Source organism: Amblyomma americanum, chromosome 1, assembly GCF_052857255.1.
Source record: "Amblyomma americanum isolate KBUSLIRL-KWMA chromosome 1, ASM5285725v1, whole genome shotgun sequence".
NCBI classification, from domain to species: Eukaryota; Metazoa; Arthropoda; class Arachnida; order Ixodida; family Ixodidae; genus Amblyomma; species Amblyomma americanum.
The window spans coordinates 29,585,593-29,610,443 of NC_135497.1; the positions used below are offsets into that span (position 1 = coordinate 29,585,593).

Here is a 24,851-nt window from a genome sequence, read left to right on the forward strand (position 1 = left end):
GATTTCGGGTGCTTCGGGCGCTTCTGAGGCTGCTTTTCACTCGTGTAAAGAACATCGAAATGTGGTGATGCCCGCGTTCGTGCTGCCGTTTCTGTAACCGTGTGTTGTACTACATCGTTGGAGGCAGCTAGGAGTTTTAGATTGCGCCTTCGCGGCGGGACGAGGTTGTGAGCACGCTGGACGTCTGGCGGCAACGAAGGACACGCGTTCAGCGACTGCCGTCAAACGCGCAATATCTGCAGCTATAGATGGGTGGGCTGCTACGCCACGCATCACGTGTTTGCCAAGATCAACAGCTCAAACAGCGCAAGGTCCAGTACTGGAGCTGTGTATGAAAAACACAGTGTTCGTGGCTAACGCCGCTTGTGCAAGGCGCATGAAATCGTGCACGGGTTCGGCCCAAAAGCACGGCGAGTACGTTAGGTTTCATTTCGTATTCGACGGTTTTCCTTCGAGTCGCGCTTATCTTGCTGGCACCACTGTTTGCAGGCCGTGCACTTTGCTGCGTGATCAGCAAGGTGCAGGGCTGCACCTCGTTCCCTACTTGTTTCCGAAGAACTTGCTGCGTTGTTTCGTTATCGTGAGCAAGACCCCTCTGCCGCTTCCCACTGTAGCTTCATGTTCACGGCACTCTGTTATGTCGTTAGCTGGGGAACTAACGCTAGGTACATTTTACTGAGCCGTTTGTAGTTTTTTTTCCCTAATATTGTTTTCGCGAAATCTTAACATTACAAATGTCAGCGCTCTTAGGACCTGAGCGAGCGTGTGCTTGGCCCTTCTCCTTTCGGTTGCGAGACCCGCTGTATGCAATCGTTTCATCGCCTGTGACACCGAAAAGTTGCTTGTCCGAAATTTTCGAATTTAGACCGATAATGGAACGCAGTTATGCGCATGTGCACTATACACTGCGACCATTGGCATAACCAAGTTTGCTAGATGGCTGTTGTTTTGCAAGGTGCTTGGTCGATCGGCCCTGTGTCTCGTAGTTCCCACTACTGCAGGTTCTGCAACACGAAGAGTACATCTTTGACCACATGATGAGCATGGGGAATTTTTTCTGGTTTTCTGTATTCGCTACACAAACCTAGCTTTTTGCCTTTCATTTCGGATTTCACAGAATGCCCATTAACTTTTTGCATTTACATGTTCTAACAATAGCTTAAGAATCAGTTTGCCTGTTAAAAACAGATAAGTGTAAAAAAAATCTGCCAGAACTGGTACTAGCACTTTCTGAAAGCTTCAAGTAAGTGTTAGTTCAGACTAATTATTAATATTCTAGCCAGTAGTGTTGTAGTTGCAAAAACTAACCAGATTTTGTTTTCAATCATCGTTGCTTTGCTAGTGCTTGGTTGTGGATATATAGTCTTATGCAGGCGTTGCCAGCCTGTTCATTTTTAATGTTATGAAGGTTGTAAGCTTATTCTTGGCTGAGAACTTGTACCTCACATAGGGATAAACTCTGGAATTTGCTTTGTGCCAGCGATTTCAGGTGCTGAAAAATAACAGCAGGCCTTCGGTTTACTGGCCTAACACATTCTAGCACTGCCTCTGGCATCATGGTGCTCTAGCAGGTGTAGGATGCAGCCAAATTAAAACATTTTGCACACAGGTACAAATGAAATGTGTCTGGCATAGGTCGTTGTGTGATATGTCACATGAAGACCAGACTTCTGTGACATAAGAGCTGGGAAAGCACAAAAGCAGACATATACTTGTGGACAACAAATGCAGTAGAGGCTAGGCAAGAAAGTTAAGGAGACAGTCCTTTGTCCCATGCTGTGAAGGGTGTAGGGTTGCAGGGGGTTGAATGGGGAAGTTGGGGAGAGGGTGCAGGGTTGCTAGTGCTGAAGAGGCCACGGCACAGAGGCAAAGGGCCATGTCTTTCCCTTTCCTGCCTAGCGTCTGCAGCATTGCCATAAAATTTTGTCCACGGGTACAGCATGATCTCGAAAAATTAAGATGGAGGCACATGATTTTGTATTGCAAAAGTTTTTTTGTGTACTTTAATTGCACCAACCAAGAAGAATCTTGTCCAGAACCTGTTATTGAGTACAGGACCTTGGTACTGACATGAAACTAATTCAGAACACATGAATGGGCCTCTACCTAACAGGGTTGTTTTTACTGTGCTTGATACCCATCAGAGTTCTATGCTGGCCTCTTTTTTTATTTATTTATTTGCTTATGCCATAAGATTTGTTTTTCAAAGTATGTATGGCAAGCCATGTTTTGGCTTCTCACTAGTTAAGTGCAAGTATATTATTACTTTGCCAACAGACAAGGAGGAATGCTGTGCACCTTCTGTAGTAACTATCATAATAAAATTAGTGGCATGAAACATGCATCCATTCACTGCCTTCATGGGCAGCACTCTGAGAATTTTTTGAGAAGCATGTGATACACTGGTTGTCTCTGAAGTTTGACTGCTGTGTACATTTTGTTTTTGTTTCTGTGCTAAGTTTGCAAGGTGCCGAGTTTGCAGCTGGCCCAGAGGCAGAAGAGCTGCATATTAGTGCACTTCGATGTCGGATAGCTTCAAGGAGTGGAAAAGCATAGTAGTTGCCTGAGTACTGCTTGTTACATCTATTGTTCATAGATATAGTTCTTTTGTCCTCTGCTTTGAAGGGACAGATTCTACATATTTTATTACATCATGCAACCACTGTAGAGAAGCAGCAATTTTATATTGTGGTGCAAAAAACTTTTAGTGTTTGCATCAAGGGGATTGGAGTAGATTAGTTACTTTGTGTACTGCAGGTTTGGACAGGGCATTGAATAGGCAAGCAAAAATGAGTGAAAGAACATTATTTCAACGGAGCACTGAGTGTGAAGGATATCCTTCACCAGAGCTGCCAAGGCCAGCGGGCCCACCATGTTGCAGGATAGGGTATGCTTAATGGGGAATTGAATGGCAGTGGGGTAAGAGAAAAAGTATTGTTTCAGGTTAGCATAGGGTTTGGGGATGAGGTGTTCAGTGTATGTAAAGGTGGGACTAAACACCAGCTTCATTCCTACAGGGCAAGAAAATTCAGAGATAAAAGAATATCGCATGTGTCATGCTGTGTACTATGCCTGGCATTTCTTTATGTTGTGAAAGTTTTCTTTGCAATGTTTTATTTTTAATGTATGACACAAATCCCAATATTTTAATTCCAATTTTTTTCTTTCGGTTTGCTTTTTTCACAGATTGGTTGACTGTTTGCTGAAGGATACCTCACGTCTCCTTGATGTGAAATAATTGAAAAAAAAAAATATCTTTGACAGAATCATTGTGGGTGAAACATGCTAACAGCCATGGTTGTAATAGTAGTATTCTCTCTGGCTTGGTGCACAGAACCTCGAAAGTGGAGGCATCGCTGTATTTAATGTATCTTGTTATACTTGAGCAAGCTGCAGAACAAGAAGGAAATGATGGGTGGGCTGCTAAGCAGTACTGCATGCATCTTCGTTCCCTACATTTTAAATGCACAGTTGACATCTTAGGGACAGCAGAGCTGTAGTGACATTCAAGCTGCAGACTTGAGCATGCTGTCCATCTGCTGGAATTGCCCGGTATATGCTCTGAAAGTTAGTTCAAAAGCATAACAGTCATAGGGGCAGGGAATCATTATATTCATTTTAAATTAATTTTCTTTAGCCTACTAGAAAATTGAGGTATAACAACCAGGCAAGTAAAGGAAGTTATAGCTTGTATTATTTATGTGGGGAAATGCAGTGCATTACCCAGCGAACAGCCAGTTTATCATTAATGTAATGAATTGGGTGTGAAGAGAAATATAAGGTATTTTTTTATTATAAGTTCCATAGCATGTGAATTCATCAAATCCAGGTGGTTGATACATCATATTTTATTGCAAATTATAGGAATCTCCATGAGGCTTAATATTGGCTTCATCTCTTTCATCCCTTGCTTGGGCAAGACAGTAGAGTGAATAGACCCATTAGTAAATTTAACATTCTTATCTTTGTCTTTAGTTGTCCTGTATCTGCTGCCTCATTTAATGTGGATTAGCAAGAACATGTTGAGTTTAACAGCCAGCTCTCATCGTGGCTTTGCTGATAACAATAATTGTGTTGCTTGTGGGAACACTGCATTGCACAACTCAGTGACCATGCTGAACTAGTGGTGTTTTTTTTTTTTCTTCTCCAGCAGTCGTCATTGCTTTGGATGCTGCCCACATTGAATCATCTGTTGACCTAGAAGTTGTGTTGCACATTTGCAAAGGGAAGCTGTTGATGTGTTTTTGTTTATCTCTAGATGGCAGCAGGAGGTGAAAGAAGCGAGCTCAAGTCTTGTGGCGTCTGTGGTGACAAGGCTTTTGGCTTCAACTTTGGTGCCCTCACATGTGAATCGTGCAAGGCCTTTTTTCGACGCAACGCCATTAAGGACAAGGTACCTGCGACTGCTCATTGAAAATAGCATTTCATGTCGCATAATTGAGCCACAAGCATTGGCATGGTGTGTGTGTGTACTCTTTTCACTAAGCACTGGAGAGATCAGCTCAGTTGTGTTTTTCTGTATGGCAGCTGTAGTTATGTGGCTTGGACCAGGTCAGAAATTATTTGGATGTTGTTCACTAAGTGGGACTCAATTGCAGCTCGTGTAGCATCCTGCAGACCTCTGTAGCATTAGTTGCACATGCCTGAATGAGTGTTCTGTGGACTTCAGCTGCACTTACAGCTGAAGCCCAAACATATATGCATGATTTCACCACTTCTGCTATGTGCTTTCAGGACTGCACGGAGATGCTAGATTTACCTGTCTCAAGGGCTGGGCACGATACTGCAAAAAAGTATCTTCAGTACCAATACCCTCAAAAATGGTATTTCCAATACCAATACAAGATACAGAACCGAAATTGATTTCCGATAGATACTCAAGGTACTGTATCATGGATACTTAAATAGATCACTGAAATCGGCAGTACTTATAAAACCGGTAATATGATTACCTAAGTTAAAAAATTCCTTTGTGATTTCTGGAATCTTTAGTGTATTTGATACAGCACACTGTTTTTGAAAGGGTTTTTAACGAATCTGGCCACATGGGTTTCTTTGAGCTCCAGTTTCTTTAAGCTGCACTGTTAGAGCAGCTGGTTTCGTTAGAACTTTAGCATTTATTGAAGCCATGGTGATGTTTTAACAATCACATCCATAAGGAACCTAACAAAATCTTTCTTGAGTTAATTGTTCTTCATACAAACCGCTGTGTGAGCTCTTGACTACATATAAACATATAAATAAACTTGTAACTTTTTCTGATGCTTTTCGTTACTGCAGTATTTACCGCATTGCCTCTGCCTTTGCTTGGTGCTAAAATGTGCAAGCTCCTTGAGCTTGAGAAAACCGAACACTTATTTCCCCAGCAGTGAAGCAGTGTGTTTAACAGACGTTTGAAGTTGAACATTCTGCATTGAAAGCTAGAAGGAAAAGAACAAGAAATAAAAGGGTTAAAGGTTTTTTCTATGCTGAACTTGATTATCTCTGTTATTTAGATGTCACTGTTACTTAATGGCATTAACTAACGTAATTTGCTCAAACCGTCTGTCTGTAAGAGCTCCACTTTCTACTTCTGTTGAAGGGTTTTTTTCAACTGAGAAGAGTGAAGCATATAGCCATTGTTTTTCAGCAGCACAAGGGACGAAGGACGAGACAAGTGCAGAGACAGTCAGTGCCGTGTCTGTGCACTTGTCTCATCCTTTATCCCTTGCGCTGTTGAAAAACAGTGTCACACCAACTTGCCCAAGCTTCTACATAGAGCCCTGTCGACTCGAGGGTCGTGGCAATATAGTTAGAAAACTCAAGTTTCACTAGCACCTCTTGAGAACTATGGCTTGCTGTAATACTTGCTTCTCTGAACGAATGGAATGTTCCAGCTGATGCATTTGGCGCTACTGGCGCTGATGACCCCATTGGCTCATGTGTGACCTTTATCGTGCTGACAAAGTAGACAGCAGATATTCTGTAAGCTCCTGAGCACAACATTGAAAGTCATCTGTTTCTGTTGGCAACCACCGCAACCTGAAGGGATGAAGGGTATTGTGTCTGCCACAACAGAGAGCCTGTTTCCTCATCCCTTCTGTCATCTACCTGCCAAGCAACAATCATAGGAAGAAAGAAGACTGGCCAAGCCAACGGCATTGGCATTGTCTCTTTGTAATTACACTCCATCCCTTTTTTCAGTATGCTACCGCCTGAGCGAGCACTGCCAGCCCAAAGTCTGACTCGCGACGGCCTCAAAACCTGGCACATTTTTTTTTTTAGTATCGTGTTTCGTTAAAATGCACAATACACTAAAATGTGTTTTCGATACCGCCACTCCAATACTTTCATTTTTGGCAAGCGATACCTAATACTGATCTACAAAATGTATCGAAAGATAGTATCGAAAATACATGTATCTTCGACACTGCCCATGCCTGCCTGTCACATAGAAGCTGTGCTTAGCTTTAAACTGGCATTCAGCGCTCTTATTTGCTGCAGTGTTCGCTCGGTGCTCAAAAGCTCATGCTTCTTATTGCTGCTATTGTGAAATGGAGTGCATATAGGTGGCTTTCACAGGAGAGGAGAAAGGGGAAGGAAACCTGCTCACTTCTGTGACATCCTCCTCCATGGCCATGGGCTGTCACTGGGAGCAGAAAGCTGAATGAAACATCATAAAATGCATGCCACAATCCTGTGTGACAGGATTGTGGCAATGTTTTTTTCTTCAAAGGAGCATGTAAATGATTGTTGTGTTTGGACTCATTAGTAGCTCTCACACTTCTCATGAGCATACCCCACTGTACTAAGACCCTGGAAGAAGAGCATTATTAAATGGTGTATAATGTGCTGATTTGTATTACGCTTCAGCATACTATGCTGAAGGGTTGTGCTTGTAATGGTATTTTTCTTGTGATAATAATAATAATAATAATATATATTTTATTCATTTCCATTCACAAGTACATGCTCCAGCCCGCGTAAGCGTTATCGCTTGTGTGCGTGGCTGGGCAGCCGGGGTGTGAAGTACATGATTCAGTGAAATAAAAATAGAAACACAAAAATAGAGCTCGAACAAGACATAGACTCACAAATTGCTTCTGCGATGCAATAAAATAGAAACACAAAAAACACACAAAAGAGCTCGAACCAGACAGACACAGAAATTGCAAGGCGAACACATGTACAAGAAACGTGGAGTGCAAGAAAGCATTCCACAATTATCACTTTCATGCATGAAATGACAACGCTGAGAACATGGAAAAAAATAGATCAAAAATTTGTCACTCAATATTACTATTCAACCACGATTGAAGAAACTTGTTAATTTGTTTTAATTCATTAATGCTCGGGGCGGTTTGTATCTTATTGAAGTAATAAGGAACATAATGACTGCGGGTTTTTTTTCCATAATTAGTGTAAATCCGTGGTATGAGTATTTTTCCGACTGACGGAGAGGCCGTACTTTGATGTTGTCGATTTTAAAGACGCTGTGGAAGAAATATTTTCGCAATATGTCAAAAATAAATTGCTTGTGTACAGGTAGCATCTCAAAATGTTCCATACTAGCTATAACTGCTTTATCATGACAGCTAGTTCCGTAGGCGAGATTAGATGCAATTCTGTACAGTATGCGGCTTAGTATGTTTAGTTTATATAATTATGCGGTTCCGTAAATTGTTATTCCATATCGCAATATGGATTCTCCTAACCCTTTATAAACCATTTTTTCGAACCGACACATCGCAAATAGATCGTAGGGCATACATATAAACACACACCAGACGCAAACGTTTGGCTAGCTCTTGAATATGAAAATTCCATGACAGAGTTTCATCAAATGTCATGCCAAGATACTTGAAGCTCGATTTAAGTTCCAAAGGTGGGCATGAACAGTATGAACAATTCTTATCATGAAGATATATATTAGAGCATATTTTAAGTTGTTTGTATGGACTATGAAAACAAAGAAGGCAGGTTTTTGAGATATTAGTATAAATCTGATTAGCGTTGAACCATTCTATCAAAAAATGAACATCCCGTTGCATCCTGCTGCATGCTTCTTCATAAGTTTCACTTGGTATCACCAGAGCAGTGTCATCTGCATATAAAAAAATCTGAGAGCTTAAAGGAAGATAGGTCACGTCATTGACGTAAATATTGAATAATAAGGGTCCTAAAACTGAGCCCTGAGGAACACCGGTAGAAACGCGTAACATTGTACTATATGATTCGCCTATTTGAATGCATTGTTCTCGATCAGTAAAATAGCTCTTGAAAAACGACATATAAGGACCTCTGAAACCAAAATTACCGAGTTTGGCTAATAGTAAATTATGGTTAATAGTATCAAACGCTTTTTGCAAATCAATAAAAAGTGTAAGGGCAATGTTATTTTTATCTATTTCTTTACAGATTAAATCATGAAAATCTTCTAGTAGGCTTATGGTACTTTTACCTTTGCGGTAACCATACTGGGCGGGATTTAGTAGATGGTACTTATCACAAAAGGACGTCATGCAGGCGTGTACAATTTTCTCCATGATACAAGCGATGGCGGACAAGATCGCAATTGGCCTGTAATTATTAAAATCTCTTTTAGAGCCTTTTTTGTGCAAAGGTCTTATTAAACTTATTTTCATATGCCTATGAATGTGTCCGGTTGTGAAAGTTTCATTGATAATATAAAGTAATATGGTTTTAAATCTGTCAAAATGCACTATGAGATCCCTCATCCTAACACCATCATACCCTGGCGATTTTGTGATTGACATGGTTTTGAATACATCCCGTAATTCTAGCTCAGTAACAGTAGGCATGTAAGCTGAATGGATGTTCGAAGTAGCAGCCGTAGCTTTCCTCATTGATTTTCCCTGTTTACACAAGAAGGAAACAGATTCTACAAAGCGTTTATTGAATTCGGTGGCCAAGTCTACGTTGTTTTCATCTGGAAACGCTTGTTCTAAGACGTCATCAATGCTTTTCTTGGGTGGTTTTCCTATAGTGTTCTGCACTAAGTTCCATGACTTCTGGACTATGATTAGTGCACTTTGTGACAGTATTAAAAAAAAAAAGAACATTGCTTCTGTATTCAGCATCAAGAGCTAAAAGAACCTGCCCTCCGGGGCCTGTCTACTATCTCTAACATTACATTAGAAAATGATTGTAAGCCTCACCTAAATCACAACACACCATGCCACCACTCTGTTTCATACATAGCAGGCAACGCTGCCAAAGCTAGCACGCCTCTTAGTGCAGGCTAAGTCCACGCCCAAATAGTAGTTTGCTATACAACCATAGTGAGTATAGACATATTTCTTTGCAGCGAATTTCAAGTAGTGGGGATGGCAACCTCCTGCACTTCATTTGACTTCCTACCACATTTTTGTCCTGTGACTCCTCGAGACTCGAGAATTAAGAATGGCATGTGGCGTATGGTACTCGCCTGGTAGGGCAAATTGCTCTTAAGGCGCATTCACACTACACCAAATTTCTGGCAAGCGAAGCAGATTCGGCCGCTTTCGACGCCGACGAAGGTGGAAAACGACGCGGTGAGGACGATCGGTCCAGGACCGATTTCCGCTGCCGGGAAAATTCCGCAGCGACAAACATGGCGGCGCCCTTCGAAGCGGGACCCCTCGCCTCGGAATGAATTTGTCATTGTTGCTGCCTTTTTCAGCTCGTTCACTGGCTGTAAATGGGATACCGGTCCATCACTTCGTCTCACCTCACCTATAAGTAAACGTATAAGTGATAAATTTGCTTTATTTTTTATTTATAGTGACGATTCTGCCGCTAGGCTTAAGAGGAGCATCGGTTTTGTTGACAGTACTGGTTCCCGTCCTGACGAGCAGGTGGCGCCACTAGGCTGGGCTTTTCTTTGTGAGTCTGTTTGCATACGCTGAACTAAAAATGGTAATGTGCCTGCATTTTTTTTTTTTGAAAGCGAAATTTATTGCCTGCATTTAACGTACGTAAGCGTGCATACGGTTATGGTACGCAGACAGCATTGATTTATGCTCTTTTCTAATTATATCTGTGTACACTGCGAGCGGTAACATGGTGGCCGGGTAGTACGTGGAAAAGCGAGAAACAGCAGCGGCGCGGTGGTTCCGCCTTGCCTGGGCATTAGCAGAAGAGAACAGGTCCTTGTTTTTCCGGCGAGCGAAGCGGATTCGCTCGCCGGATTTTTGGAGAAGTGTGAGCACGCCTTTACTCCATCCACTCCTAAAAAGTAGTCCACACTTGGTAAAACTTGTAGTCACAAGGCCCGAACAGTGAGCGCCTCACACCTTTCACCGTGATTTTCAGTGGTACCACTTTGTTTTACACTGCTCTTTGTTTTTGTCCAAGCAGTCACCAAGGCTACGAGAACAAATCATATGTGGCAGGGTAATATGGCTTTGCGGACGCAATACTTCCACAGCCTTTGCAGCGTTGACTGCTATGTCTGAAACAGAGTATATATGTTTGTTGCATTGATCAATGAATTTGAAGGCTTAATGGTTCCAGGCCAAAAGGCACCATATTGCATTGGTAATTGCTTGCGTAATTGTAGCCGATCAATCCATTGCTACTTTCTGTGAAGACTAGAGCATCTTTTTGCCCCTTCATGCAGACCACATACAGTTCAGCAGAAAGAGAATGGACTTCACCAGTGTTCATGCATGGAAACCTTATTCAAAACAGACAAGCAGTGCAACTAAGCATGCACACACATCTGCCATGGTGACTCACTGGCTGAGGCATTTGGTTGCTGAACTGAAGGTTATGGTTTCAATCTCAGCCATGGTGGTTGTATTTTGATTGAGGCTAAGTGCAGAGAAACTGACAAGCTGGTTACCACTCTGTAATGTGAGTTCAGTGACAACTATTATTGGGCGTGTATGCTTGAGACTAAAGCGGTTTTATTGTAGCATATCATGTCAACACATCGAACGCCAGACTGGAGACTGGTAGCTTCGCTCCGCTACTTCACGTGCTGTGACTTACACCTGCAGCTGTTTTCTTCTTCTCGCCACATGTCACACTTGAGCACCCCCTCGCCACTTTTTCCTTGGCACAGACTCTGCATAAGGTTTCATGCAGTGTTTTAGGGGACACACTGCACTCTTTCACACTCCTGGCCCTGGTGGCGAGCTTGAAGGCCTGGGCTGCTGGCTGCTTCACGTTTGGGTGTCCTCACAAGCTGGCTTACTAATCTTGCCTGGGCAACTGTGGTGCAGGGAAATGAGCCACTGCACAGCAGCACCATCCCAGCACTTGACGGCACTTGCTTGGATGCACACACCCGAGCGCACAATATGCAGTCGAAGTAGCCACTCGCCTCGTAGAACAGCAGCACTGTTGGCAGAGTTGCTCAGTGGAGGAGGCAGAGAATGCGCGACCACCTTCGTGCTGCCACCAAAGCTGCACCAAAACCACTCTTGCAGTGCAGTTTTCATAGCCACACTTGCTTTCCTCCGTGCACCTTTCGATTAATTTCTACCCCAGGTTGTCGAACTTAATCCAGAGCCTCCCACTATGGTGTCCTTCATAGCCCGCATGCAGCTTGGCTCATCAAACCCTGCACATCATACCAAACAAATGCATCGCCATGTGTACCAACACCTATTTCATTGTACCATGGAAGGGCCTTGGCAATTCTTTAATTTTTTGTACTTTTCTTGGGTTGGTGCCTCGCAGCTAGCATAAATTTCTGACATGTTCACTGATTTTTTGAAACTAGATTGTTCTGCCTGCTGAAAATAAAAAAGAATAATTTTGTTGAGAGTACCGCCATTGCTGCTCGCGAATTCATTTCTGAGCACAGTGGGATAATCACTCAGCTGAGCCAGAAAGGTGGAGTGGGTGAGGCAAGAGGTCATCTCGATTTGGCCGCATTTCCTGCACTAGTTCACAAAAGTGCTGTGCCTGTGCAGTGCCAGTTCTTGCGGCGCGAGTGTAGCCTGACACTAGTGCTCTCGATGCAGTGGCCAAATTAAGTGCAAAAGTGCAGAAATGTTCATCTGCTGCAGCCGTGTGCTGGTGTTTGTCGCGTGGTTTTACATATGCACGAAACTGTGCTAGTTGTATTGAATGCTGTGCATTTGTTCAGAGTGGCATATCTCGTGAAGCAGCTATGAAATGGTGACACAGATGGTGACACATGGCCCACAAGTGCTGTACAAGCGCTCACTTAGCTGGGCTTGCAAGATGGTATGCACTGAGGACGTCATCATGTGCTGTAATCAGTGCTGGTACATTATTCATGAATGTCAGTGGCCAGCATGGCAAGGAGACTGACGAGCATTGACCAGCAGGCTCACTCCTGAGTGCACTGGTTTGTCTCATACTCATTTGTGAGCGGATATGACTAGACGCGAGCCCCTTTGAGTGCGAGTATATGTGAACCCTTCTGACCATTAATGTATGTGAGCATGAATTCTCACTCTGTTCTTTAGATTAACCACAAAGGCTAAGGTGAGAGTTGCTGATGCATTTTTGAGGTTTAGGTTTATGAGGGTTTAACGTCCCAAAGTGACTCAGGCTATGGGGGACGCCGTAGTGAAGGGCTCCAGAAATTTCGACCACCTGGGGCTCTTTAACGTGCACTGACACCGCACAGTACACGGGCCTCTAGAATTTCGCCTCCACCGAAATTCGACCGCCCTGGCCGGGATCGAACCCGCGTCTTTCGGGTCAGCAGCCGAGCACCATAACCACTGAGTCACCACGGCGGCCCCGTGAAAAAAAAAAAAAAGTGTTTGAACTCCGTTGCACCAATAGCCGAACGATAACTTTTTTCTTGCTGTACTGTGATTTTGCTGTTTCTTATCTCTTGCCTTGATTGTTTGCAGCTGCTATATTAGTCAAATTAAGTACTTAGTTGTAAGTTTTAAACATTTAGCCCAGGTCAAATTTGCAGGACACCATCGTATTGATCATAGTCAAATTAGCCTGGTCCAAATCGATGATGGTCAAATTTCGAGTGGTTAAATGGGCCAAATTTTGCGAGTGGTAGTGGGCCAATGTTGGGGACACGTCGCATTGGCTGTAGTCAAAGTACTCTTAAGCGTCTGACTGAAGGCTGTTGCTGTTAAATCCGCCTTTTTCATATTCCTGTGCTGCCACCTCGCATACAACGCTGGAAGCTCACTGGAAGGGTACTGTGCGCCCAACCCGGCCGGACTGAGTGCCGCTGCGGAGCACGTTTTGTTGGAATGTGTCAACGATGGCGTGTCCTGGGCAGCACCTAGTACCTGGAGGATTTCTAGGATTGACTGATGGCTCGGTGCGAAGTCCGAAGCAGGCTGCTGTGCCCACCGAAGAGCAAATTCTTCAGTATCTCTGATCAACCGGCATGCGGTGCGAACACCAGCTGAGCAAGGGCCGCCGCTTCAGAGATGAAGGCTACATTCAGAACATAATGTTCAATGAAATGTCCCCGATCAGTGAGGTTGGCGTTTTTCGCTGTGTATGCCTGCCATCCATTAGAAGCTGGATACTACATCGTGCACGCCGTAGCACAGAAAACGACTGGGGCAACAGTTTTCACAAGCAATCGTTGTGCTCAAGTGCTGCCGAATAGCTACACGAGCTATAAAAGCACAAGAGTACTCGCAACATGGCAGCTCTGCTAGAATTACACTTTATTTTCCCACAGCACACCGCTGCATAGGTTAAACAAGCATGCGCGTCCATAAAGGCGAGCGCGAGAGGCGCACATTGAGCCATTCCGACGATACCACACAGCGCTCTTCATCATGGATATGATGCGAACACACGCATAACGCACCTTCTTCTTCTTCTGCCTCTTAATACATGGCACATACCCACACCGGGGAATTGGCCAGGATGTAGTGGCATAAAGAAGGAAATTTCAATAGGAGATTATGACAAAATTCTAGCACCATGCGTGAATGCTCTCGTAGCTTCATTTTCGTTTTGCCCGCTCCATCGCGCGTTGAAAGCGGCTCACAGCACTTGCCCATTCGGCCTTCTTGCTCGAGAAAGCAAAAAGCATCGAAACGAAGTCTGGGTGCCGCGGTGACATTCGAGGCCTTCCTGGCCAGGAATAAAACCTTTCGTGATAGACTGCACATGCATTTAAACGCAGTACCTCGTCCGTACCTGTCACAAACTGATTCTCGCGCAGTCTTGCCGTGCTTGACGGTGCCCAAGGGCGGCCACGATCATCGAGCCGGCGAACTGCTTTTATCCACGCTTTGCGTCGAAAGCGGTCCCGGGAAGCGTTCGGAAGGCGAAAAACTCCGAGTTTGCTTCCCTTTGCATATTGGGCATTGCAGCCGTATGTAACACATGTCGTATGCATCGCCAAATGCGTCGCGCTGAACGCCCGACGGCTGCAGCAACACAGCCCGCGTAAGAAGCTGGTTTGTTTACACTTCCACGGCCGGTCTCGAGTGGAGCGCGCGACCCTTCCATTATGTTTCGCGACACTGCCGTCATGGGATGGCCGCATGCGCAGTCGCGTCGTGGAAAAGGCGGATTGCCAAGTCCAAAGGTTATTTCATTGTCAGATGAACTACCAAACTGAAACTTGAGATTCGCAGTTAGTTGAGCTATTGCTCTAAAAAATGAGATATGCTTGTTTTGATGGCTTTCAATTTCTTGCAGTTCTTGAAAATGGCCATTTTTCATTACAGTCATACAGCAGCATGATTACTGGTTTAGCTCGATTGTGCTTCTTTTGACCAAGTCTCTGAATTTGTTGCACAATGGCACAGTAACACCACGCTGATGTAAGAAAAAAAATTTTTAAAGCCCTTGTCTTCAATGTTATTTCTTGTTTTATTGGGACCCTCTGGAACTCCTAATACAATGATGTTATTGTCCCTAGCTCTGGCACCAGAATCATTTCATTAGCTTTTGCAGCTCTTGCGTGGGAGTGTCTTGGTGTTGATGTCCTGGTCTTCACACTTGTGTTCGTTTTGTCACTTACGTGCTACTTCTCTGAAACCATAGCCTATTGCCAAAAGTGTGCATTTACCATGATTCTAACATGACTCTCCTCCAGTTACAGGCATAATGCTTACCCCGTGAGCATTTCATTATGCATCAGAAGTGCAAGCAATAGATTGACACATAGCCTGAATTAACACCTCTTTTTGGGCTAGTTGGTGCATACTTGAATTAGAGAAAACCTGGCGCCAAAACCATGCAAACCACAAGGACGAACGACGACGAGACACAAGCGCTATACTCACAACTGAATTTTTATTGAAGCCAGGGTGCAGCTTATATAGGGTGAAGCTTCAAGGGGAGAGAAGGGTGACAAGGAGGAGGTGAACAAAGGCAACGTCGCTTCACAGAAGCGGGCAGACAGCCAAAAATCGCACACAAAAAAAGAAAAATTACATGATAACTGAATCTAAAAAGTTAAACTCTGAGGCAAAAAGAGATAAAGAAGGAGTACTGATGCACCTACAGCCAAATTTCTTTATGTGGAAAGCCTCCTCGCTAATAACACGCGCAGTCTTATCTATGCTCTTGCCAATAATCTTCGTCTCATTCAAACGCGCCTCACACCCATCGCAGCTCATTACGTGCGCAACCAAATGTGCATACTTATCTTTTAAGTTTGACAAATTTCGGGCATGGTCCCCCAAACGCTCGTTGATTCACCGGCCAGTCTGATCGACATAAAACTTCCCACAAGTTAAGGGGATAGCGTAGACCACTCTTACGGAACACTTGATAAATGGAGTGTCGTGCTTTATTTGGCAACCTCGCTTCCTAGAATTGCAGATTCGGGGCACAACTTTTCCAGCTTGTTAGGAGCCGAGAGAAAAGTGCTGTTAGAGTTAAGACAAAATTCATTAACTTTTGCAAAGATTTAAATCTTCAAACTCTTGCCAAGGATGTAAATAGGAGCAGAGGTAATAGCCTAATGCCTTCTTTACAGCCAAGACCCACAAGCCAGAAATACCTTTCAGAACTATAGTCAGCAAAGAAGGTTCATAGCAAAAGAATGTCAGCGGTTTTTTGCAAAAACATCTTAAATTACTTGTTTTGGACGACCCTTTTCTCACAAAAAATTCCACAGTTGTCGCTGAGTACCTGCAGAGTTCCGATGACATCGGCTTTGGGTTTTCGGCAGATGTGCAAGATTTGTTTTACTCTGTACCTCAAGGCCAGCTTTTGTTGGCGGTAAAGGAATGCATAGAAGCAAACGGAGACGTGTCTTTTCAGAATTCTTCAGGACTGTCGGTTTTTAATTTTATCGCTCTGTTACAGTTTTACCTAAATGCTACTTTTATACATTTTGACAACCTGCCTTTTTTGCAGCGCAACGGTGTGTGCATAGGGTCCTGCGTGGCCCCTATCCTTTGCGATATATTTTTAACAAAGGTTGATCAATCTTTAGATAAACTCATTTATAGGAAAGGGGTGGTTTTAAAGGTTTTTAGGTATGTGGACAATTTTTTAGTGCTTTTAAAAAAGCAGACGTCCTTCACCTACCCCTCTACAGTAGGTGAAGTTTTAAATGCTTTTGACAAACATAGTCTTGTGCTCACTTTTACGCATGAACTACTCGACACTAATGTTTTACAGTTTTTAGATTTGAAACTAACCTTCCTGGAAAGACACGTCTGCTGGGGCTATTACCCGCGTGCACAAAAAATCTTTTACCTTATGATTCTAAGCATTCCAAGACTGTAAAAAGAGCAATAGCGTCGCATTGCCTGGAGTCTTCTCTCAAGAAATCATGCCCGCATCAGTTGCAAGATAGCTTTCACAATTAGATGAGTTGACTTTCGGTGGCTGGGTTACCCAGCTCTGTGTTGGTTGGTGTTTGTGAGACCCTCCCTCAAAAACTTAAGCGTGGAACCCGAAGAAATACCGGAGAAGATCGTTTCAGGACACACAAGCCGCTAGTTGTGCCTTATGTACACAACACCTCGCACAACTTGAGGAAAGTGGCCAAGAGGTATGGCGTGAGTGTTGTTTTCTCGGCTCCTAACAAACCCGAATCTGCAACTCTAGGAAGCGGGGTTGCCAGATAAAGCACAATACTTCGTTTATCAAGTGTTCCGAAAGGAGTGGTCTACGCTATTCCCTTAACTTGTGGGAAGTTTTATGTCGGTCAGACTGGCCGCTGCGTCAACGAGCATTTGGCGGACCATGCCCGAAATTTGTTAAACTTAAAAGATAAGTACACACATTTGGTTGCGCACGTAATGAGCTGCGACGGGTGCGAGGCGTGTTTGAATGAGACGAAGATTATTGGCAAAAGCATAGATAAGACTGCGCGTGTTAGCCTGGAGGCTTTCTGCATAAAGAAATTTGGCTGTAGGTGCATCAGTACTCCTTCTTTATCTCTTTTTGCCTCAGAGTTTAACTTTTTAGATTCAGTTATCATGTAATTTTTCTTTTTTTGTGTGTGATTTTTGGCTGCCTTCCTGCTTCTGCGAAGCGATGCTGCCTTTGTTCACCTTCTCCTCCTTGTCACCCTTCTCTCCCCTTGAAGCTTCACCCTATATAAGCTGCATCCTGGCTTCAATAAAAATTCAGTTGTGAGTACAGCGCTTGTGTCTCGTGGCCGTTCGTCCTTGTGGTGTGCATTATTTTGGCGCTAGGTTTTCTCTAATTCACATAGCCTGAAGGCAATTTCATTTGTCCGTTTAAGTTTTGGTCAGAACTTGTTCGTTTGTACTGTAGACAAAGTGCACTCGCTTTGCTAGACAAAACTGCAAGAGAGTAGTAGAGCCGAGCCAAAGTCCAGTCAACTGTTTCTTTCATGCCAGTAGTTCTCGGCACAGAGAATAGTAAATGGAGACTTGGAAGGAAGGGTAATGGAGAGGCAGCAAGACGAGGAGCACAGCTGGAAATCAGACCCCATCCCCATTTCTGGGCACAACAAGAGCAGTAGTAGTGGATTGCTTTCCACCATCTTGTAGTGTCATGTACTGGTACCCACAAGCTTTAAAACATGGAAGCCACGCAAAAGCTGGGCTTCCTCACTGCCTGAAAGTGAACCAAAATCTGAGGAGTGTTTTAGGACAATTGTGCTGGGAGATTCATAGCACATCCTTCAGTTCCTGGCTGCATGCTTAGACGGCCAAGAGGTTATCCTTTTTCATCTCTTCTGTATTCTGAAAACGTATCTGGGCTCCTGTACTGTCGGCAACAAATGAACTGCGAACAAGACAATTGAAACACAAACAGCAAAATGAGAAGATCTTAACTGGAGGAAGCTCAATACTAGCACTCGTTGATTTCACTTTGAAGGCATGAAGACTTTTCTTTAGGAGCGTTAATCCTCTCAAGAAGCTCATATATTTGTGTTTTTGTCTTGGCATTTCATTTGTTGGAGACCTTGGTTACTTTTATTATTGGAATGTAGGTGCTATTTTTATTGCTGGATTGGTCATGTGGTGCTGCTTGGTCTTTTCAAGTGCATTGCCTTGGTTGTGTACACAAGGCTGCGAGCACATCCATCAGTTGTAAGGAATCTTGCATCCATTATAGTGTTTGATGGGTAATGTGCAATGCAGCTGGCAAATTGATAACCTATAGTTTATATGAACACATGCCGATCTTCATGTACCAGCTTGAGGAAGTGGTGTCCATGTTGTTGTTCTTTGGGCAAAATCTGCTTTCACATGTTTTGAGCTGCAGTGCTTGTTCTGTCTTGCATAACTAACTTTGGAAGTATACTGCATCTTTAAAAAAAGGGCTAATTTTTCACCTTGGTGCTACTTTTTTGGCCCAGGAATTTCGCTGCCTCTTCAAGGACGACTGTGAGGTGAACACGCGCACGCGGCGTTCTTGCCAGCGCTGCCGCTTGCAGAAATGTTTTGCCATTGGCATGAAGAAGGAGTGTATTTGAGTGAGGCTGAGAAGCGTGGAGAAGCGTGCCAAGATAGAAGAGAACCGGCTTAAGCGAGCCTTGCATCCTCGACCAAGGACGCAGCTCTCGGAAGGGGATGACGACGACGAGATTCCAGCCAAGGTGACGCGGTACGCATCGGAGATGAGCTCTCCCACCCCCAGCGACCAAACTGCAGGACCATCAGGCAGCAAGGCAGACTCCTGTTCCTCGGAGGACCTGGAATCAAGCAGCTCGGACTCGTCACAGCTGCCATGGCGTCGGTGGCCCCAGTGCGGCTCGTCACAGGCCGTCCACGACAGGGCCATCCGTAGTCAGTTTTACCGAGTGCCAGGCACGTCGGAGGTGTTGACGGATGCTGAGATGCACCGCATTCAGGAGCTTGCTACAGCCAATCAGGTGCTCAAAGTGCCTCTGGCCTGCGATCCTGAACCAAGCCTGGTGGATGTGATCAACATGACCGACCATGCCATCCGACGCCTCATCAAGATGTCCAAACGCATTGCTGCATTCAAGAGCCTCTGCCAAGAGGACCAGGTGGCACTGCTCAAGGGTGGCAGCACAGAGCTAATGCTGCTGCGTTCTGTAATGTCGTATGATGCTGAACGTGACTGTTGGAAGGGGCCTGACCCACGGCTCATGTCCATTCGTGTGGACATTCTCAAGGAGGCACGAGGCAATGTGTATGAGGAGCACAAGCGATTCATCAACGCCTTCCGACCAGAGTGGCGACTCGATGAAAACATCATGCTACTGCTAAGTGCCATCACATTGTTCACGCCCGAGCGGCCTAACCTGGTGCACCGGGACGTGGTCATGTTTGAACAAGACACATACCTGTACTTGCTGCGGCGGTATCTGGATACGCGCTACTCAGGCTGTGAAAGCCGCTCTGTCTTCCTGCAGCTCATCCGCAACCTTGAGGATATGCGCACGCTCAATGAGAACCAAGTCAGCATCCTGGTGGACCTGAACCCACACGAGGTGGAACCATTGCTCATTGAGATTTTTGACCTCAAGTAGATGGCTGGCTGTGCACCTGCATTGCAGCGGCTCCTTTTCTCTAGCATTGTGTCTGGCTGTGCAGGTCGGTGCCGTGCTTGTTTTGGGTGGATGTGCAACATGCTGTGCAAGTGATGGGCTATGTGCAGACGTGGTGTTAAACTGTCAATGGGAAAGTTATGGGTACTAAGAGAGGATATAGCCAGTAACAAATGGTGTTCTCAGGAACAAAGCAGATTTATCAAGTCAACATCATGGAATTAAAAATATTGTCTAATTGTTTCCTTTTCTTTTTCATGCCAGTTCAGGTGTGATGCACTGGCCTTAAACTCCAATTCTAGCTTGTTTTTGCAAATACAGGAAAATACTTTCTTTTTGCACTTCTTGCCCTTCTATAAGTGCAAAGGCTTGCACGCGTCCATGATCAAAGCCATGTCACAGCATATGCTAACTTTTTGACAAAAATTGAAAGGTTGAGCATTCCTGATGTGGGGGTGTGCGGTAGTTACAGTCAGTGAAAGAGCCATTGTATTCAATATTTTTTTAAGTGCATTATTATTGAGGCCTTCCAAGTGGTGCCACTGCAGGTGAGAGTTACACTCACAGCCTTTACATGCCACTTGCCTGTGCCTTGCTCATAATGTAAGAGAGCCATGGATTTGGCATGTAGTCTACTGACAATGATTTGTGTATAAATGGGCCGTTATGATTTTACTGCACTATTGTTGGAATTATCTTGGTGAGATTATGTTTGTGTCGTAGAATGAACGGTGTATTGTCAGAAAATTCTCCAGGCTGGGAGATAAACTTTTCTGGAAAGCATTCAGCAGAAATGAAAGACACTGTGCCATCTTTACAGTAGCCTACATTTCTTGACATCTTTCTGGTCATGCAATGCCCTTAGCAATACTCAGCTACAAGGATATGAAGAGTGAAGCAGTGCCTCTTGTAAATGCACATTTTCTTCAGAGTAGTTTAGCTGTGACCTGTTCTCTGTACTTGATTTAATAAGCAGGATGGTAAGTACAAGGCTGGTGTTTGCAAAATATCACAAGTGGGTCTTTATTGCAAGTACGTGTTGTTTCTTATGGTTGTAACATGCTATGAGACAGCTATTAATGCTGCATTTTTGGTAGATGCATTAGAACAAACGTCACTCTTACTGCGGGGTATCACAGAGGCAGTGTGACTGAGACACCTTATATTATCTGACAAGTTGTTGATCAACTGTAATAATTTGAAGGTCACTAGTCTGATGTATGGAGATGCAGCTTCTGCTTGTAGTGTATGTCACAGCTTTCATGGACTGTGAATTCCATCAAAAGTTTATACACTGCCACAGGGGTCTCCTTGCTTAAGAGTGGACACTTTTTATTCAACTCTCTGTTAACATTTGCCTTTTGCTTGTGAAGCTTATGGCCACACACTTGGTGTAGTGGAGAGCAATCTGTGGCAGGGAGTTGTATGTATGCGTATGCCTACCATACCGTCAGTGTCAAATGAAACGTGGACACAAGAACATAAAATTATTACATTCTGCAGAAGAAATACAAGCTGAGTTCAATAAACCTTCCATGCAATGGCTTTCATGCCATCAAAGTATAAGTCAAGTGCACTAGTATTCATTCTTCAGCTAAAATCTTCTTTTTTCTGTTTCCATTTTCATTGTCTTTTTCATGTTTCCTTTGCACTGACTGTACATCTATTACTGTTAAGCAACCATTACTTCTTGGAACTTTGAGTGAGCTATTCAAAAGTTGCTGCTCTGCTTTTTAATTATGTCGACCACTAATACTCCAACTGAGATTTACATGTAGAAAAATGAAAATTGGTTTTAAAGAAATGAAAGGCACAGTAACTGTCTCTTTTTTTCGGTGGACACCTCAACCACACCACCACGAGGGAAGGGAGGTGAGAGTGAAAGAGATGTGCCGTAGTGGAAGGCTCCAGAATAATTTCGACCACCTGGGGATCTTCAAGATGCAGTGACATCGCATAGCACATGGGGGCCTTTGCATTTCGCATCCATTGAAGCGTAATCTACATTTGTGGGCTGAGGGGTAGCCTCAGTCAACTTAGCCAACGTTTCGACAAGAGGACGTGCCCAGATGAAGACAAGTCCTCTTGTCGAAACGTTGGCTGAGCAAGCTGAGGTTCCCCCCGTCAACCCTTGTTCACTGTTTTGTGTTGTACATTTTGGTTAGCCAACCTACTGCGCTGCACACTTGTTACTGTTAGTGGAAAATTCTTTTGAAACTGGCACGCTGCTAGTAAGCTGCATACCATGCTCTCTTGCAAACATGTGCATGGATAACAGGTCAGCAAAGGTATTGAATAAGAGCGTGTTTATATTAAGCAATTTTGGCATCCACTGACAGGTTAGGACTCGGCTGGACAGGCATAGCGATGTGGAGTTGTGTGAAGCCCACCCCTCAATGGCTTTCCTGCCAGGCCAGGTGCAGTTTACATTTTTTAGGTGGGTAAGCATGTGGGTAGTCAAGTACACTAATCCTTTCTCCTTAGTGTCACATATGTCTAGCTGTTTCTGCAATGATTGGATGTGGGTTGGCAGGTGGTTCACTTTCTACTACAGCTGCTGCACTCCTCTTGGTCATTTGGCAGCATGGCTTACCAAGCCATGAAGGCGCTAAATTCTGCAGAGGCTGCAGACCAACTGTTTCCTTACTTCTCTGCACCTATATTACTGCATTGAGTATCCTGCATTCGAAGACTTCTCCTGGACCTGTGTATGCATCGCACTCTCGTAAGAATTTACAGTATTAGTCTTCATCCTATCTCAACTGGTCTAGCTCACTCCCGCTACCCTATAAACTGAGCTTAGTGCTGGTACTGGGAATGTCGAAGATCAGATGACTCTTATAAGGTCCTATGTGTCGAGCACTGTGTCTGGCAATTAAGCAAACAAAATATGTTATTCCTCTCTCTCATGTATGAGGTGGGAACTGAAATGGCTACAGAACACGTGACACTGACCTCCAGCTGATATTTTGTACTTTTAGTGAAAGATTACATATGGCTGCACACTTATTTATTTAATGGAGTGGGTAGTTATTTTTCAATCGCTAAATGCACTTTTGTCTTTAGTAATGCAGGTATATTGTTTCCTGCTGTTCTGAAAAGAACAAGGGTAATTAGTAATTCAACCTAAGGCTGGGCAGTATTCAACAGCTTCGCTGATGCCTGTACTTTGCATTTTCTTCAGTGCAGGATGCGTCACAAAGTGCCACACATTTGCATTTTCTTCAGTGCAGGATGCGTCACAAAGTGCCACACACGGATGTGTGTGGCACTGCGACATTCACCTAATTAGTTATGAAACCTTGAATCAAAATGCTTATCTTGGTCTTTAATCAAAATTAAAATATTTTTATTATTTCAGGGGAAACTAATACCATTGAGGTCCATGTATTTAACAATGTCAAAGCACGTTAAAGAACCCCAGGTGGTCAAAATTATCAGGGGCGCTCCACTACGGCATCCCTCGCAACTCGAGCTGCTTTGTGACCCCCTAAAACCAAACCAAACTGTTGAAACTGTCAGGTTAGTAGCTTCCATAAGTTGCAGTCACCATGTGCATTCACAGAAATGCAGCATACTTATGCTTCTAAATGCAGGAAATTGTGTGTGATGCTAATTTTGTGTGAAGCCAGACTTGTATGTGCACGATAAGATGGGGGAAAATTTAAGGGTAGAGGGGGGCAGTGCAATGGAAAATTACAGTGACTCTCTTTTTCTTCTGCGAATAAAGTTTGTAAAGAATGCATGGTGCATATGGGACTCAAATGCCTGCTCCAAGAGTTGCCAATAAACGTGCTCACACAATGAGAGGACTTTGAGCAATGGGAGAAAAAGGGAAGTTCGCTCTTCAGTGTAAAGTCCCCCTGATTATGCCTGAAGTACATAAATACCTGCAACAGCCCCGAAGATGTCCTGTCAACAGCTTTTGTATTTCATTGCCACTTTTTTTGTATTTTGGCCCATTCTGAACTCAACCCTTCACAATTTGTCAGCGTTCACCATACAGTCTGCGTTGCCCTTGTGTCAATGTTCACCATACACTCTGCGTTGCCCTTGTGTAGAGCGCTCGAGCTGCACATTGGTCTGCGGACAAAGCGAGAACCTGTCACAGCTGCTAGGCTGCCTGGTGGCCACAAAAACTTGACCTAAAAACCATGGGTGACTGTTCCATTGCTTGTTTTTACTACCTGGTGCAGACTGCTCGAGCACTGTATGCAAGGATGATGCAAACTGTACTGTTGTGTACAAATGGAAGGTATAATTTAGATGGTACAGATGATACAAAAATGAGAGCACTTGGGTGTGTAGAAGTTTGGTTCATTAGTCGCTAACTGCACATTGTGTGTTAAGACTAAGGTATTAGAGAGCAGCTGTCAGTGGCTCACTTGGGCAGATTTTGATTTTGCCCGGTACCAAGGCAGAAAAACCCATAGCCTGTGCCATCCATGCAAAGGCTAGCAGAAGCCAAAGCCACGCACTTGTAATCTGTGACTTAGATATGGAGTTTCTAAGGCACCCGGGTGTAGTACCTGCTGAAGTGTCTCTCCCTTGCATGCATGCGGTTTTTGCGTAATCTTCAAAGCTGGCTGTGAAAACTGCCACTGGTACAGACAGAAGAGAGCAGCACTTGCCTACACATCCCCAGTCACCTGTCACTGCTATGGATCATAGCACTTAGTTGCTGTAAATAATCACGATGATCTGCTGGTTTGTGCTGGTATTTGCTGGTTTCAGTTGGTCCCAACAGGAACCTTGTTGGTTTTGTACTGCACCAGCTGGTTCCAGCAACAGAGTTTGCTGGTTTTCAACTGGTCCAACTGCTCTCAGCAAGAGCCTAGGCCTTGCTGGTTTTCTGCAGGACTAACTGGTTCCAGCAGAAACCTGCTGGTCCCAGTATAATGCCTGCTGGTTTTCAACTGGGACTTGCTAGTTCCAGCAGATTACTTTTTGCTGTTCAATTTGGAGTACTTTTTCCATTGTTTGAATAGTAATG

The 24,851-nt window shown here is 44.1% G+C and overlaps 2 protein-coding genes across 2 annotated transcripts; both read left to right on the plus strand.

Moving 5' to 3' along the window:
* Positions 1–23,665, plus strand: LOC144112425 (nuclear hormone receptor family member daf-12-like). The gene is made up of 3 exons (XM_077645262.1): positions 1–414; positions 4,259–4,393; positions 18,701–23,665. Exons 2-3 carry the CDS (start codon positions 4,259–4,261, stop codon positions 18,815–18,817), a joined length of 252 nt encoding a protein of 83 aa, XP_077501388.1. The 5' UTR covers positions 1–414; the 3' UTR covers positions 18,818–23,665.
* Positions 18,962–19,840, plus strand: Hr96 (Nuclear hormone receptor HR96). Its single transcript, XM_077657523.1, has one exon. It carries the CDS (start codon positions 18,962–18,964, stop codon positions 19,838–19,840), a length of 879 nt encoding a protein of 292 aa, XP_077513649.1.
* Positions 23,666–24,851: the final 1,186 nt, after the last annotated feature.